This window comes from Phascolarctos cinereus, unplaced genomic scaffold (genome assembly GCF_003287225.1).
Source record: "Phascolarctos cinereus isolate Bilbo 61053 unplaced genomic scaffold, phaCin_HiC Scaffold_5;HRSCAF=322, whole genome shotgun sequence".
Classification (NCBI taxonomy): domain Eukaryota; kingdom Metazoa; phylum Chordata; class Mammalia; order Diprotodontia; family Phascolarctidae; genus Phascolarctos; species Phascolarctos cinereus.
The window spans coordinates 395757858-395774477 of NW_027555958.1; the positions used below are offsets into that span (position 1 = coordinate 395757858).

Below are 16620 nucleotides of genomic sequence, written 5' to 3' on the forward strand. Positions count from 1 at the left end.
TTCTTTTTGAGCCTGAGACCAATATACATTTATCTTTGTGGCTGTGGAGGTAGGTGTTTTGACTTTGTTGTCTTCTTCTGAATTTTTGTTTTGATCTTCCTGTCATTACAGTAACTTTCTACGGCCAGGTTCTTTTTGTGTGTGTGTGTTGTTTATTCATTTTCTCAGCCTATTTCTTGACTTTTAACTTTATGTTAAAGTTGGACTGTGCTCCTAGGGTGTAAGGGGCATTGTCCCTAGCTTCATGTTTTTCATGCTACTGTTTTCACAGCGGCTTCTTGGCGGTCTGTATGTATTCATTCCTTCCAAGGTGGTATGATTGAAGCAGAGATGTGATAACTGCTCTCCTGCTCTGTGCTTTGGTCTGTAAGTGACCACAAGTACTCTTTTCTGTCCTGCTATTGTGACTAGAGTCCCCTGGGACCACGTAATCTTATATACTATTTCTTTTCCTCTCCAGGGACTGCAACCCTCATGGGCAGTGCAATCAAGACCTACCCCCAGTGCCAGGAAAGTGTTCTCTATAATCTTTTTCTGACCAATTTTTGGACCCCCTTATAGTCTATAGGTTGAGAGCTCCAGAAGCCACTGCTATCAATTATTTTTCCCCAAGGCATTGTACTGATTTGCTGTGTTAACTAAGGCCTGCACTGGACTGAGTTCCATTCCCACCCCAGTGAAATAAACCTTTCTTCCTCACCTTTTAAGTTGCCTTGGAGGGGAAAACAGTGTCACCCCATCCATTTGTTGATTCTTACTTTGGAGTTGTTTGGAAGAGAATTTAGGAGAGCTTGGGCAAAACCCTGCCTTTATTCTGCCATCTTGGCCAGCTGTCCTCTTGTTGTAATCGGTTTGGACAGTATTTTTTAACAAATTTTTTTGAAATGATATTTAGGCTTTTTCCTTTTTTTTTTTTTTTTTTTGGTTATGACTTTTAGATTTTTTTCAGGGTTTTTAATGATTTTTAAATTACTTCACCTTGGTTCATTTTTAGATAATTAGTTCTAATATAATATGCCTTAGAGTTTCTAAAACTTTTTTTCAATCTTTTGACTTTTAATAGTTGTTTTTTTCATGGATTGATTACCTTCTTTTTAGTCAGTGCTGATTTTCAGATAATGTTTAACTTGTATAAGGTTTCATACCACTTATACTTTTAATTATCATGTCTTTCTCCCACAGCTTTTATTGATTTTCCAGTTCTTTCCTTTGGAATTCTCATTTTTTTTCCTTAATAAAACTTTTCAATTCATTTTTTTTTTAGAAATTCTTTCAGCTATGTGACTCTATAGATAGAGTGCCAGGCCTGGATTCAGTTAGATCTGAGTTCAAATTCAGCCTCAGACACTTATTAGCCTTTATCACATTTGTCAAGTCACATACCCTTTGTTTGGCTTAGTTGTCTCATCTGTAAAATCGATATAATAACAACACCTTCCCTCTAAGCCTTGTTGTAATGATCAAAGGAGATAATAATTTTAAAGGGCTTAGGACATATACTAGAAAATATAATTTTATACATACATACCATATACATTACATTATATAATAATATTATTCTTAATATTCTAGAAATTCTAATTAATCTAGTGTGCAAGTTATTGTGTATGTGTGTGGCCTTGATTATAAGTATTCTGCAGTTATTCTTCTTTTCTAGGTTTGTTTCTTGTAATATACCTGGTCTCACAATAGCTTTTAATCTTTTAATTGAAATAAAAACGAATTCTCCCAGTCTCATTTTTCATATTGGGACTTTGAGTTAGGGCTAAGTTTGTGCACGTTTACCAGGACTTTAATGGTCCTGTAAGATTGTGGATTGTCAACATAGCCGTGGCCCTCTTTTGCTCCCACGTTGTAACTCCAAAATCTTCTTTCCTAATTTAGAGCAACAACATGATTGCCCTTTTCTGCAGTCAAAATGTGGGTCAATGGTGCTGGCTTCTCCTGCTCCATACTTTCTGTATTTATCACTTTGACCTGTGTATCAGATTTGTGATATTTGATAGGATAGATAACACATTATAGTTTCTCCTTATATTTTTAAACAGTACTTAGTCTGGCGCTAGTCTGAGATCTTCATTTCAGTAGTTATCTGGGGAGCAAGACTATATCGCTTTCTTCTTTGCCATCTCATTTCCTCTCAAAATTCTTCCCTTTTTACAATGCCTAGCTCCGATGCCATTCTTCCATCATGCCAGTTCCCCATCTCTAGATATCTTTGAGTAGTGGTTGTAAGATTGTTTACTTTTTGAGAGAATTTATAGACTATTCCTACTTTAGGAAGCAGGTTGGATTGTATAATAGTGAAGTTTCTTTATAGCTTTTGAATTCTATAATCTATGACAAGACACTCTTTTGTCTTCAGTTATCCTTTGCATTTTACCTATTATGTTATTTCTAAGTTACTTGGCACATCTTTTTGTTTGTGTAAGCTCCTTAAAGACAGGATCTGTATTGTTTTATTTATGTATCACCAATGCCTAGTATAGTGCTTTGTATTCAGTAGTAACTAATACATTTATGAAATTGGATTCTTCATTCCTTGTACATGTGAGAACACCAGTATAATTCTTATGAAAAAGTAAGGATAGAACATGATGGGATAATAAATGCTAATTTGTCTTGGCATGTTTAGAGAAATTTTTGATTGTGCCTTCAGGGGAGTTGTTGGGCTGTGGTGGTGACAGTGTTTCTATGAGATAGTTGTGTATCTCCACCTGGATGTATGCCTTAAATCAACATGTCCACCTGTCTAAGTACTAAAGCCATGTCATGTCATGACAATTTAAAAATTATGAATGCTCTCTAGATGTTTTATTTATTTGTGTGTACTATTATAGTATTTTGAAAGTCTATAAAGTGAATATTTGATGTTGAATCATCTTTATAGCATCCAAATGGAAATAATATACTCATGTATATAATCCACAGAAGAAAAGGGATAAACAGCAGTCAGTACATTTATTCAGTGAGAAAAGTACAAAATATTCTTGTTCTGAAGCAGCTAGCATAATTATACATCTAGTTAGCAAAAGCAACAGGCCATGGTATTCACAGAAAAGACAACATCTTTGACTGAATTTCAAAGAATATGTACCCCATGTTCATGTCCCATATTGCATGCTGTAGAGTTCTTAAGAAAAGAAAAGATATCCTGCCTTTTTGTAAAGATTCTTGTCAGGGTCTAGGCTTCTCCTAAGTTCCAGAAAGATAATTATTGAATATTTTTTTAATTTTAATTTTTCAGCATGTAGTTAGTTGATTTTTTTCTATATCATTTTGAGACAAGTAGGGGGAAATGAAGTACATGTAATAGATAAGGAAGTGGAATAGTTTCTTTAGCTTCTCAAAGAATGACTGCCTATTTCCCGATTATTCCTTAAGGTTTTGTTTGCTAATTTGATCTGGACCAATGATTTTATTGGTGTGTAAACTTACTCCATCAATGCAGATTAGCAAGGGATCTGTAGAGAATTGCCAGGGGGCTCTGAGAGTGATTCATAACTTTTCAATGGTCACATAGCTAGTATGAGTGAGAAGCAAAACTGGAACTGATAACTTATTGACTTTGAGGCCACCATATTGTGCATGACATACATCACAACTACTTTCCCTCTTCTCGTATCATGTCATCATGTAAATCAATGGAAACTATAGCATTCCCTCATATTTTGGTAACGCAGTATTCGCTGTATTTAAATTCATTATAAATGTCACTTCTCCTCGATAGAGCATATGACAAAGGACTACAAGAAAGAATTGTTGTAATACAGTGACCCAAGGCTAACTATCAAGTAAACTTTGCAAATGAAAACATATGAATAGAATATGTGTTTATGAATAAAAGTACATTTGCTTTTCAGGGAGTTTGGCCGCTGGAAAGTAAATAACCTTGCTGTGGAGAGAAGAAATTTCCTTGGTTCCCCACTGCCTCTTGCCCCTGAATTCTTCCGTAATATAAGGCTATTGGGACGTCGACCCACTCTTCAGCAAATCACGGAAAACCTCATCAAGAAATATGGGACCCACTTCTTGCTATCAGCTACCCTGGGAGGTATGACTCTAAAAGAATAGTTTTTATTGATATCACGATACAAATGTAAATTAGTCCAGACTAACAATATCAAAAGAAAAGCTGTACTTGTGTATTAGTGTCTCTTTTCTTGCTATTCACTTATATCTGAAAAACCCCCCCTTTTTTTTTTAACAATAATAGCTTACATTTACATAAAAAAGGTTTTATAAATATCTCATTTGATCCTTGCGATGACACTGGGAGGTAAGTGCTGTTATATTAGCCCCATTTTACACATGAGGAAACTAAGGTAGACAGAAATAAATTGACCATGCCCATGGTTATATATATATGTGTATATATATATGTGTATATATATATATATATATATATATATATATAGATATAGATATAGATATATATAGATATAGATATATATATATCTATATGTGTGTGTGTGTGTATAGGTAGATGAGGTTCAGAGTTGATTAGTCCAGAAAGGATTCAGGGGACAGAGGTTCTCCTAGTCAAGAGGGCTTTATTGATGCAAAAGCAGAGGGCTAGCCCTGGAAGAAGGACTGGCCATTTGAGAAAAGACGGGAGCTTGCTTTTATACACAAGTTTTGGGCATTCAGCTAGGGATGGGGGTATGCTCTTTTGTGGGCAGTTAACCACAGGTAAGGATGTCAGGAAGGGGAAGCTGATGTGTTGGGACCACAGGGAAGGGGAGGCAGGAACGAGGAAGCAGATGTTTTGGATACTTCACAGAACAGTTCAGGGATGTGTCACAAAATAGGGAACTTAACTTACAACATTCAAGGATATGGGCACAAATTATAGGGGTTAGTTATTTTCTATGTAAGAAAATAACAAGGTTTTCTTCTCAACAAATACAGCTCCCTTGTTACTGGGCAGATTTAGATTTTGACAAGGTTCTCATTGTTGCTGGGCAGAAGTCAGCCTCATCAGTTAGTAAGTTTTTGAGGCTACATGTGAACTCAAGTGTTCCTAACTCAGGTCAGTTTCTCTATCCACTATGCCATTTAGCTAGCTACCGCCTATTCTCCTACCTCCTATTCCTTAATAATAATGATTATAACAAAAATAAAATAATGTTTGTTAAATGCTTACCACAGTACTTGGCACATAGGAGGCATTAAACAGATGCTAAATCCCTCCCCTCTCTATGATAAAAGTAATGATTATTACATTCACAATGATCACTTCCAGTATATTTTCTTATTCCTGAATTTGTCTTATAACAACAATGACTTCATTTTTCTATCATGTGACGTTAAACCCTGGTATGTGTGACAATGAAAGTTCATTCCTCTAATACTTATTTATTGAGTAATTCCTATGTGTGAGGTATAGTAATAGGTTGAAAATTTGAGTGATAAATTGTAAATATACTCTAGTGTTTGACCTCAAGAAGTTTATAATCTACAAAGGGAGCTTAAATATAAAATAAAGAAGTTGGAGTGGATTTCTAAAAAAGAACCTTTTGAATTCTAAATCTTTTGATCCTATGAGAAGTTTACAAATTACTAGAATAAAAGATAGTATGTGGTGGTCCTAAGTTTAAGATAAATATGTTATGAAGTTCAAATCAAAGGAGAGGGAAATCACTTCTCGTGGGTAGATCAGTGAAGGCTTCATAAGGAGGTGCATAAGCAAACTTAGACATAGAATTTGGGCATTATTTTTTGTTTCCTGATTTAGTTATTGAATTCAAGACACCAGACATTTGTAGTCAGTTATCTGGGCAAGGCATGGAATATTAGTAATAAAAAGCCACCCCCTTGCCTTTCTACCAAAAATAACAATAATAATCTCTGAACAGCTAGGTGGCACAGTGGATAGAGCTCCAGCCTTGGAGTCAGGAGGACCTGAGTTCAAATGTGACCTCAGACACTTGACACTTACCAGCTGTGTGACCCTGGGCAAGTCACTTAACCCCAACTGCCTTACCCCCCCCCAAAAAAAAACAGGCATACAGCTTTTGAGGCAGCTAGATGGCACAGTGGATAGAGGTACCAGCTCTGGATTTAGGAACACCTGAGTTCAAATCTGACCTCAGACACTTGACACTTATTAGCTGTATGACCTTGGGCAAGTCACTTAACCCTGTTTGCCTCACCAAAAAGCAAGAAAAAAAAACACAGCAACAAAATAATCTCTGACCTCAAGTAATTTCCCTTCCACTTTACAAATGCATTATGCACAAAACAAAGAAATAAATGTATATGTATACAAACACAGACACACATACAGACATACACTTATATATACTACTATACACCAGGCACTGTGCTTAGCATTGGGCACAAGATAATCTCTGCCTCTTGAAGAGCTTACCTTCTAATGGGGGAAGACAACACACAAAAGGGGAGCTTGAAAGTGGGGGGGATCACTAGAGGATACCTGGCCTTGGCACATCTTTTTTCAATGAACTTGAAATCTATACTGAATATATTTATATATACTTATATATCCTATGTAAAGTGATTGCAAGAGGGAGATAACATTACTGGCACTAATGGAGACCTCGTGGTCAAGAAAAGCATTTTGTAGGCAGTACCATCTAATCTTTTCCTTTTAAAAAGCTTGGTATTTTAAGTGGGAAAAGTGAGGAAGAAAATACATTTCAGATAGGAGGAAGAATCTTTTCAAAGGCAACGAATCAAGAAATAGAATGCTGTGTGATGAATGACTAGCCAGCAAGTTGACCACAACAGAGAGTTTGTGATGGAGAGAAATAAGAAATAAGATCATAGTTCTCCATGTTTTGGAGGACTTTGGATGCCAAGTTGAGGTTTTTGGCACATCATTTTAGAGGCAATAGGGAACCCCTGAAGATTTTTGAAGAGGGCAGAGTCATGGTCTTTTCTGTATTTTAGCAATATCAGTTTGGCAGTTATATGATGAATGGGTTGAAGAGAGGAGAAAGATAAATCAGGGAGATGGTTTAGAAGGCTTCTGGACTAGTCCAATTGACATGTGATGAGAATATAAGATAGGGTGGTTAGTGAGGGCCGATGGGAACATTGTGAAGATAGAATTTATAATAATTTGCAAGTGATGGGATATTGGTATGGGTGGGAGAAAGAAGAAAGAAGAGTTAAGCCTGACTCCATGAATACGAACTTAGGTAACTGAGAGGATGTTGGTACCACCAAAAAAAAAATCTTTGGAGTGGGGATAGGTTTTGTGGAATATAGAATATGTTATATTTTGGACATAATGAGTTCTAATGATGCCTACTGGATTTTCAGGTAGAGCTTCCTAGGAAACAAATGGTAATATAGGGCTAGAGGTTAGGACAAGATTAAGGATTGATATATGGTTTAGAAGTCATTTGCATATAGATGATAACTGAACCCATGGGAGCTCATAAGATTATTAAAAGAAGGGTTATATAGAGAGAAGAGGTCCCAGAACAGGGTTTGGAGTTTTATTAGCACTTACAGATCAATAATGGTTAGAAAGGTCAGAAAAAAATCAAGAAAGAACAATATTACAGAAGGCCAGGGAGAAGAGAGTATCCAGTAAATGTAGGTAATTGATCAACAAAGTCAGAAATTGTTGAAAGGTTAAACAGAATGAACACTGAGAGAAGACCATTAGACTTAGCAGTTAAGAGATCATCAGTGACATTGGTGAGAACAGTTGCAGCCGAAAGGTAGGCTTAGGAGTCAGATTGCAAGGGGTTGAGAATTGAAACTGATGAAATAGCTTCTATAAATATAGTGACTCATTCTAAAAGTTTAATTGTAAAAGGATCATGTTATACAGTAATAATAATCTAACTTTTTTTTTAATTCTATGGCTCTTAAAACAATTGTGAAGCTCAGTAATATCAGCTATGATATATTTTTGAGTGAGTACCTGTCCTTTAATTCCTGGATAGTTTAGCATCAGAGTACATTACAGAGAGAGAGTCAATATTATTAAAATAAATAATTTGTTAAGATTACATAAGGAATCTAAGTGACTAATGCAAATATCTTTAACATGCTGATCTCCTATCATCCCTTAGTTGTAGATATAAGGAGAATGATTTCGAATTAAATGCTCTCTCTGACATCATAATCAAGTATAACCTTTGCTGAGTTACTTGGAAAATTCACAGAATTCATTACATAGAAATCAACTAAGAAACCTAATTAGTAATAACTTCAAACAGAAGTATTATGGGAGACAGGATGATCTTTGACTATTCTCTGGAGAATTTTTATGAATAGTCAAATGATAACAGTTTATGAAAAGTGATGAATGCATCATCTAGACTTTAATCTATTTCTATACCCATTGATAAAACTTTTGTCAGATCAGGTAAAAATAAGGGGATTGTTGTTGAATTTGGTCAAACTACTAGTTTTTAAAATGTAGCTATACCTTTGCTTGAATTGAAGAGCTTTTGAGAACTGATTTGTTTTGGGGGGAGATATAATATCGCATTGATGAAAAGGAGTCAGCTACAAATATTATTGATGTTGACACTTCAGGGTCTATAATTTTATCAGTATGGTTATTCCCTCTACTGGCATAGTTTGTACAAAGCTGTTCTGTGTTTTGAGTTGCCATAGCTAAAACATTCATCACTTAGTGGCCTGTCTCCAAGTGACAAGCCTTTTGAATTTAGTTGGAGTTGTCCTCTGATGACAAGAAAATCCTTGAGTATGTCCATATTCTAAGACTTTCCAGCTTGATTGCACCTGCCAGAGGTTCATTTTGCTTATGTAACTATCAACACATTAAGCGCTATATTAGGATATTTGAATTATTAATGATGACCTTAATAAATGGAGCCTATCAGATACTTTTAATTAGTTGTTCTATGACAGTTGAATCTAATGGTTGCATTACCTTCATACAGATGTCAGTAACTTTAAAAACCTCTCTGTGGTATAGAAATCTATCCTGCCCTACGGGAAAATAGAAGGGGAAGGTGATGAGAGAAGTGGGGGAAGAGATAGAAGGGAGGGCAAAATAAGAGAAGAGGTATACAGAATGCATGCCATCTTGGGGTGGGGGGGAAGGATGAGATGGGGAGAAAATTTAGAACTCAAAATCTTGTGGAAGTGAATGTTGAAACCCTAAAATAAATAAATTTTTAAAAAAGAAAAAAAAATCTGTAAAGGAAAAAAAATCCTTTACTACATTTCACCAATTGCCTGAACTATTTATCAAGAGAGTTTTTTGTCTTGTTTGTATTTTGGAAAGAGACATCGAAACTACATAACTGTTTAAATATCTAAAATAAACATTTCCATTTAAAGAGTCATTTTATAGATAGATTGTACACCTAGGAGGTATTGATTTTGGCTGTGGAATATATTTCATGATTATTTTTGTAATATGTTTCATCATAATACAATATGGGGCAAATACTGAAATCAAATACTATATGCCTGGACTGAATACAGAAGTAGAGAGCACAAGTGAATAGGGAAAAGGAGAATCTTTAGTTGTTTAAAGCATCTGAGTGAAAAAAGCCATGCCAGGACAAAGTATATATCATTTGAAAATTAATCAGTATTGCAATATAAAAGTTTCATCTTAAAAATATAGAAAATGAATCTACTTTGATTACTTGGCTTGGATCTAATTTAGAAAAGTCATAGTTAAAATTTTAGTAACAATATTTATTAGGAATATTTTTCAGTTTCTTATTTTTAATAAAAATGTGCTGGTAGTATGACCCTGAGTTTTTTTAAAGTCTGTGCCAGTGAAGCCCAAGCTCAAGCTCATTGGAAATGTGGCAAATCTGGCAGGTTGCCTGTTGAAAATGCTTTGAATATAGACCTGATCATGGTGTTTAAATGTCTTGTCTTAGGACCAAGCCTAGTTATGGAAATAGAAGCTCATCACCAGCTGTGCCCAGGGTTGAGAGACTCATTAAAAGAAAAAGATATTTTGGCTGCAGCAACTTATGAAGTCCACTTACTAACCTAGAGAGGGGTGATGTCTGTGTTGAGGGTTTATTCCCTGGCAACATACAAGATTCTTGAAGTATTGATATAAGTTGGTTACAATATAAATTACTACTGAATTGTAGGCTACTTTGAGAATCTCCTATGGGCTATCACATTCAATTTTTGAATTTATGTTTATTTAAAAGTGGATGGAATACAATTTTAAGCAACTTCCCATATACTTCCAAGTAGTCTACCTAACCAAAAAAAAAAATAGAAAATTATTTCACTATTCAATAATATAATGGTTAATTTCTAGAAGGATATTTTAATAAATGGTACCAGACAACCTCACTGTCTATTTAACTACATCCTTGAAATATTTTTAATAATTTATTTTTAGTTTCCAACAATCACTTCCATAAGATTCTGAATTTTGAATGTTCTTCCCCTCTTTCCCCTTCCCCATCCCCAAGATGTTGTATAATCTGATATAGGCTATACTTATACATTCATATTAAACAGAAATTTTTTTTGTTGGACCAAGACAAAATTTCATGCTATTTCTCTGCTTCTCTTGCAAAAAAAATTAATGAAATTGATGTTGGGAGAGAATAATATGTGTATAAAGTAGAGAAATTTAGGTATTACTTAAAATTGTGACATTTCTTGAATATATTGACCTATGGTTAGATAATAATCTTTCCATGATTTTAAGAAACAGTGAACTCTCAAGTATCTATTTGCAAGTTGTCTTTTTGAATTATGTCTTCCTAGCCAATTGTAATACTAAGCTGGCTCTTTATACCTTCCCTGTATATTGAATGTGTTATCAACTCATTGTCAGATTGTATACTCTTAAAAAAATGAAACTTGGGGGGGTAGAGTCAAGATGGCAGAGTAAAAGCAGTGACTTGCTTAAGCTCTCCCCCAAACCCCTCCAAATACCTATAAAAATGGCTCTAAACAAATTCCAAGGCAGCAAAACCCACAAAAACAGGGAAACAAATTTCCAGCCAAAGACAGCCTGGATGATTGATGAGAAAGGTGTATTATGCCAGGCAATAAGAGGAGCGCAGTTCAGTGTGGGCGTGCAGGCCGCAGTGAACCTGGAGCAGGCCTCAGAGGACAGTTGCAGGCAGTTGTGATGGTTTCCAGACTTCTCAACCCACAAACACCAGGGACAACTTAGAAGGTCAGTGGGAAAAGTCTGTTACTGCGGTGAGAGAGAAGTGCAGAATCCCATCTCCATTCCCTGAGCTTGGCCCTAGGGTGGCAGATGCCTTCTGAGCTTCCTTCCCACAGACTGAGGGGGAATCCAGTGGCTGATCAGAGGTGGATGGCAGGAATCTCTCTGCTGGTGCAAGATTCTCTTGCTTTGCCTGTGCTTGGATCTGGGTCACGGTTCTGGGTGGCAGTCCTGCGGTGAGTAGGAGTGCTGGCGTGGTAGAGCTTGTAGTGGCTGGGGAGAGGAAATTCTCCTCACAGTTCCAAGACAGAAAGACTGCTTGTGGTCACTCACAGAGCAGAGCACAGGCCAAGAAAGGAGGAAGAACCTCGTCCTTGATCATAGCACCTTGGAAGAACTGAAAATTTACAGATTCCAAGAAATATCTCCAAAAACAGCTGCACAAAACCCTTGAAGCTTGGGACAGTACATTCTCCACACTGGAAACAGACCCCTCCCTTAACAAAGAGTTTATAACTCAGGTAATTGGCTGGGATCATAAGCAAGCAGCACAAAAAGTGTCAGACTATATTGTCTTACTTTGGTGACAAAGAAGATCAAAACATACAACCATAAGAAAACAACAAAGCCAAAGTTCCTACATCCAAAACCTCCAAGAAAAATGTGAATTGGTCCCAGGCCATGGAACAGCTCAAAAAGGATTTTGAGAAGCAAGTAAGAGAAGTAGAGGAAAAACTGAGAGTGATGCTAAAGGACACCCCAAAAAATACTGAAGAAAATAACACCTTAAAAAAATAGCCTAACCTAAATGGCAAAAGAAGTCCAAAAGCCAATGAGGAGAACAATGCCTTAAAAAGCAAATTGCCTAAATGGAAAAGGAAGTCAAAAAGCTTACTGAAGAAAATACTTCCTTAAAAATTAGAATTGAGAAATTGGCAGCTAGTGACAATTTGAGAAATGAAAGCACTATAACACTAATCCAAAAGAATAAAAAAAGAGAAGAGAATGTGAAATATCTCATTGGAAAAACAACTGACCTGGAAAATAGATCCAGGAGAGGGAACTTAAAAATTATTGGACTATCTGACAGCCATGATCAAAAAAAGAGTCTAGATATCATCTTTCAAGAAGTTATCAAGGAAAACTGCCCTGACATTTTACAACCAGAGGGCAAAATTGAAATTGAAAGAATCCACTGATCACCTCTTGAAAGAGATCGCCAAAGGAAAACTCCTAGGAATATTATAGCTAAATTCCAGAATCCCCAGGTCAAGGATAAAATACTGCAAGTAGGCAGAAAGAAACAGTTCAAGTATTGTGGAAACACAATCAGGATAACACAAGATTTAGCAGCTTCTACATTAAGGGTCCTGGGGGCATGGAATGTGATATTCCAGAGGGCAAAGGAGATAGGACTACAACCAAGAATCACCTACCCAGCAAAACTGAGTATAATCCTTCAGGGTAAAAAATGGTCATTCAATGAAATAGGGGACTTTCAAGCATTCCTGATGAAAAGACTGGAGCTGAATAGAAAATTTGACTTTCAAATACAAGACTCAAGTGAAACATGGAAGAGGTAAACAGGAAAGAGAAATCATGAGAGACTTATTAAGGTTGAACTGTTTACATTCCTGCATGGAATGATGATATCTGTTACCCATGAGTCCTTTGTCAGTATTAGCGTAGTGGGAGGGAAAAAAAATATATGTATGTATGTAGATAGATAGAGGGCACAGGGTGAGTTGGAGGTGAAGGGGTGATATCTGGGAAATAAAATTAAGGGGTGGGAGAGGATTATAATGGGAGAAGGAGAAAGGGAGAAGGAGAATGGGATAAATTATCTCACATGAAACAGACAAGAAAAGGCTTTTACGGTAGAGGGGAAATGGGGGAAGGTGTTAGGGAATGAATGAATCTTATTCTCATAGGATTTGGCTTAAGGAGGGAATAACATACACAATGGAAATCTATCTTACCTATAGGAAAATCAGGGGGGAAGGAGACAAGAGAGCAGGGGGTTGATAGAGGTGAGGGCGGATTCAGGGAGGGGATAATCAAAAGCAAACACTTCTGAGGAGGGACAGGGTCAAAAGACAGAATAGCATAAATGGGGGGGTAGGATTGGATGAAGGGAAATATACTTAGTTTTTCACGAAAGGACTACTATGGAAGTGTTTTGCATGACTACACATCTGTAACCTGTATTGAGATGCTTGCCTTTTCAATGTGGGTGGGTGGGGAGGGAGGAAGGGAGAAAATTTGTTATCCAAAGTTTTAAAAACATGTGTCAAAAATTTTTTAAAAATGAAACTTAATTTGATTGTTAGGCTAAGTAAAACAATCTTATTTAGAAAGGTAAATATGCTGAACCAAACATATACTGCATATTAAATCTAACTATGGATGCTTTTTTGCAGTCTTTATGATATAGTCATATAATCATCTATACAATATATAAAATATTTTAAAATACAATCCTTTAATGGATTCATGTTTTCTTTAATGTTGACATTCTCTCCATTTGGGCTGATTATAATCTATCTATGTCTTGTAATTGTGTTATTCTTGTTGATATCTTCAATAGAAGACCTACATAGTACATTGGAATTGTTTTCTCAATGAAAATAATGAGAAAGAAAAGGCAGGATTATTTTGATTTCCTGGAAAAGAACAATCTTTCACAGTTACACAAATGACTCAAAAGTCTAATTCCTCCTGTCTTTATTTGTTTTTATAATGAGAAACATTTAACTCAGCAAAGTAAAACACATCTTTATTGGCTTTTCTCCAAAAATAAATCTTCTCTGTGTAATGCTAATGTCTTATGAAAAATTTCCTGATAGATATAGCAATACAAATGACTTGGACAGTGATTCTCTGATTGTATTCATATACACATATTTTTTCTTTTTTTAAATTTATTTTATTAATTTATTTTGATTTATCAACAATCACTTCCACATGCTTTTGAGTTTAAAATTTTTCTCCCCCTTCCTCCCCACCACCCTTCCCAAGACAGTGCACAATCTGATATAGGCTATACATTTACATTCCTATTAAACATGTTTTCACATTAGTGCCTTCAGTCTCTCTTGCTTTCTGTTATCCCTTTCCCTTTTCTTCCCCTTTACCCTTATTGCTTCTTCCCTCCCTTCTATCCCTCCTCCCTTTTCTTTCCCATTTTTCCTTCTACAGCCTATAGGGCAAGTTAGATTTCTATACCTAACTGATTATGTTATTCCCTTCTTGAGCCAAATCTGATGAGACTAAGGTTCAAACAATGCTCACCCCTCTCCCTTCTTTCTCTCTGCTGTAATAGGATTTTCTGTCTTTTCCTGTAATGTAATTTCCCCTTGTCTGCCCCCTCCTTTCTCAGTACATTTTCTAAGAGGAGACCAATCCACTTACTTGGATCCATTTAAACCATTTGATTAGATTTTTTTCTGATCATTACATCAAAGTCAACTAATATCCACCCCCTTTATCTATACTCCTTTAACATGCTGTAATAATAGTACAATTCTCAAGGGTTGCAAGTGTCATCTTCCCTTGTAGGGATGTAAACAGTCCACCCTCATTAACATCATTTTTGTATCTTTCTGTCCCATTTAACTTTTTATGTCTTTCTTGAATCTTGTACTTGAAGATCAAATATTTTGCTGAGCTCTGATCTTTTTATCAGGAATGTTTGGAAGTCCCTTATTTCTTTGAATATCTATCTCCTCCCTTGAAAAATCATGCTCATTTTTGCAGGGTAGTTGATCCTTGGATGCAATCCAAGATCCTCTGTTTCATGGAATATCATGTTCCACTCCCTGCGGTCTTTTAATGTAGAAGCTGCAAGGTCCTGCGTAATCCTGACTATGGTTCCATGATATTTAAATTGTTTCTTTCTGGCTGCTTGCACAACCTTCTCTTTCATCTGGTAGTTTTGGAATTTTGCTCTTATATTCCTTGGTGTTGTCAATTTGGGATCTCTTTCAGGTGGTGAGTGGCATATTCTTTCTATGGTTATTTTACCTTCTGGTTCTAGGACTTCAGGTCAGTTTTCCATTACGATTTCCTGGAAGATAGTGTCCAGGCTCTTATTTTCATCATGATTTTCAGGTAGTGCAATGATTTTTAAATTGTCTGTACTGGATCAATTTTCCAGGTCAGTTGTTTTACTGATGAGATATTTTACATTTTCATCTGTTTTTTCATTTTTTTGTTTCTGTTTGACTGATTCTTTTTTTTTTTTTGGCTAGGCAGTGGGGTTAAGCGACTTGCCCAGGGTCACACAGCTAGTAAGTGTTATGTGTTTGAGGGCGGATTTGAACTCAGGTCCTCCTGAATCCAGGGCCGGTGCTCTGTCCACTGCGCCACCTAGCTGCCCCTGTTTGACTGATTCTTGTTCTGTCATAGAGTCGTTAGTTTCCATTTGTCCAATTCTAATTTTTAACATTGTTTTCTTCTATTATTTTTTTTTTACTTCCTTCTCCAATTGGCCAACTGTATTTTTAAAGGATTTGTTTTCTTCAGTGTATTTTTTTTCTAGTTTGCCAATTGTGTTTTTTAGGGACTTGTTTTCTTCAGTGCACTTTTTTTCTAATTGGCCAATTGTATTTTTTAAAGACTCTTCTACCTCTCTCATTAGACTTTTAAAATCTTTCTTGAGCTCTTCTAAGAAGGCTTTTTGGGCTTCAGACCAGTTCATATTCCCTTTTGATGTTGCAGATGTGGGTTAGTTGACAGTGTTGTTCTCTTTAGAATTTCCGTCTTGATCTCTACTCTTCTCATAAGATGAATATATGGTACGTTTCTTTATACTTATTCCCTTGCCTTTAAAGAGATTGAGCTCTCCTTCTGGGGAACAGAGGGTCCTGAACCTAGCTTCTTGTGTTGGGAGCCTAGGTCTTGGTCACTGGCTTTGTGTTCTGGGGCCTCTTATGTTGGCAATTGTAGGTTGTAGGGTTCTGGCAGCTTAACTGGTGCTGGCCTGGAATCAGCAAGGCTGGAACTTTCAGGCATTTCTAGGTTGTCTGCTTTTCCTTTCTTTTAGCTTTCTTCAGCTCATTTTAGGTGGTGCTGCAGGGTGCTTATCTGCCTGGGGGCCTTTGCAATGCTGCCTTCCTCGTTTCTTCTAATGCACTGGGAGATTCCTTTGCATTAGAGTGCTGAGACACTTGGTGGTTTTCTGAGCTGGTTTCCACTGGTTCCCCCTGCCCTCACTGAGGCACTCAGAGGTCCAGGTGTTGCTGTTTGCCTGCTCTACCACTTGGGCTTCAGGATCTCCACCTTGGCTTCAGGGTCTCCTCCTGCTTGACAGTTGGAGGTTGTAGGGTTCTGACAGCTTTCCTGGTGTTGAGTTGGAATCAGCAAGGCTTGGACTTTAGGAAAACTCTAGGTTGCTTTCTTCAGCTCCTTTCAGATGAATGCTGCAGAGTGCTTATCTGCCTGGGGCCCTTTATAGTGCTGCTTCCCTTATTTTTGCTGAGGCACTGGGAGACTTGTTT

The 16620-nt window shown here is 36.5% G+C and overlaps 1 protein-coding gene across 1 annotated transcript in view; it reads left to right on the forward strand.

Moving 5' to 3' along the window:
- Window positions 1-16620, forward strand: part of BRINP3 (BMP/retinoic acid inducible neural specific 3) — a 505257-nt gene that overhangs the window by 268301 nt on the left and 220336 nt on the right. The window contains 1 exon segment of the mRNA XM_020984424.2: window positions 3864-4054. Within this exon segment, the coding sequence (XP_020840083.1) occupies window positions 3864-4054 (191 nt within the window).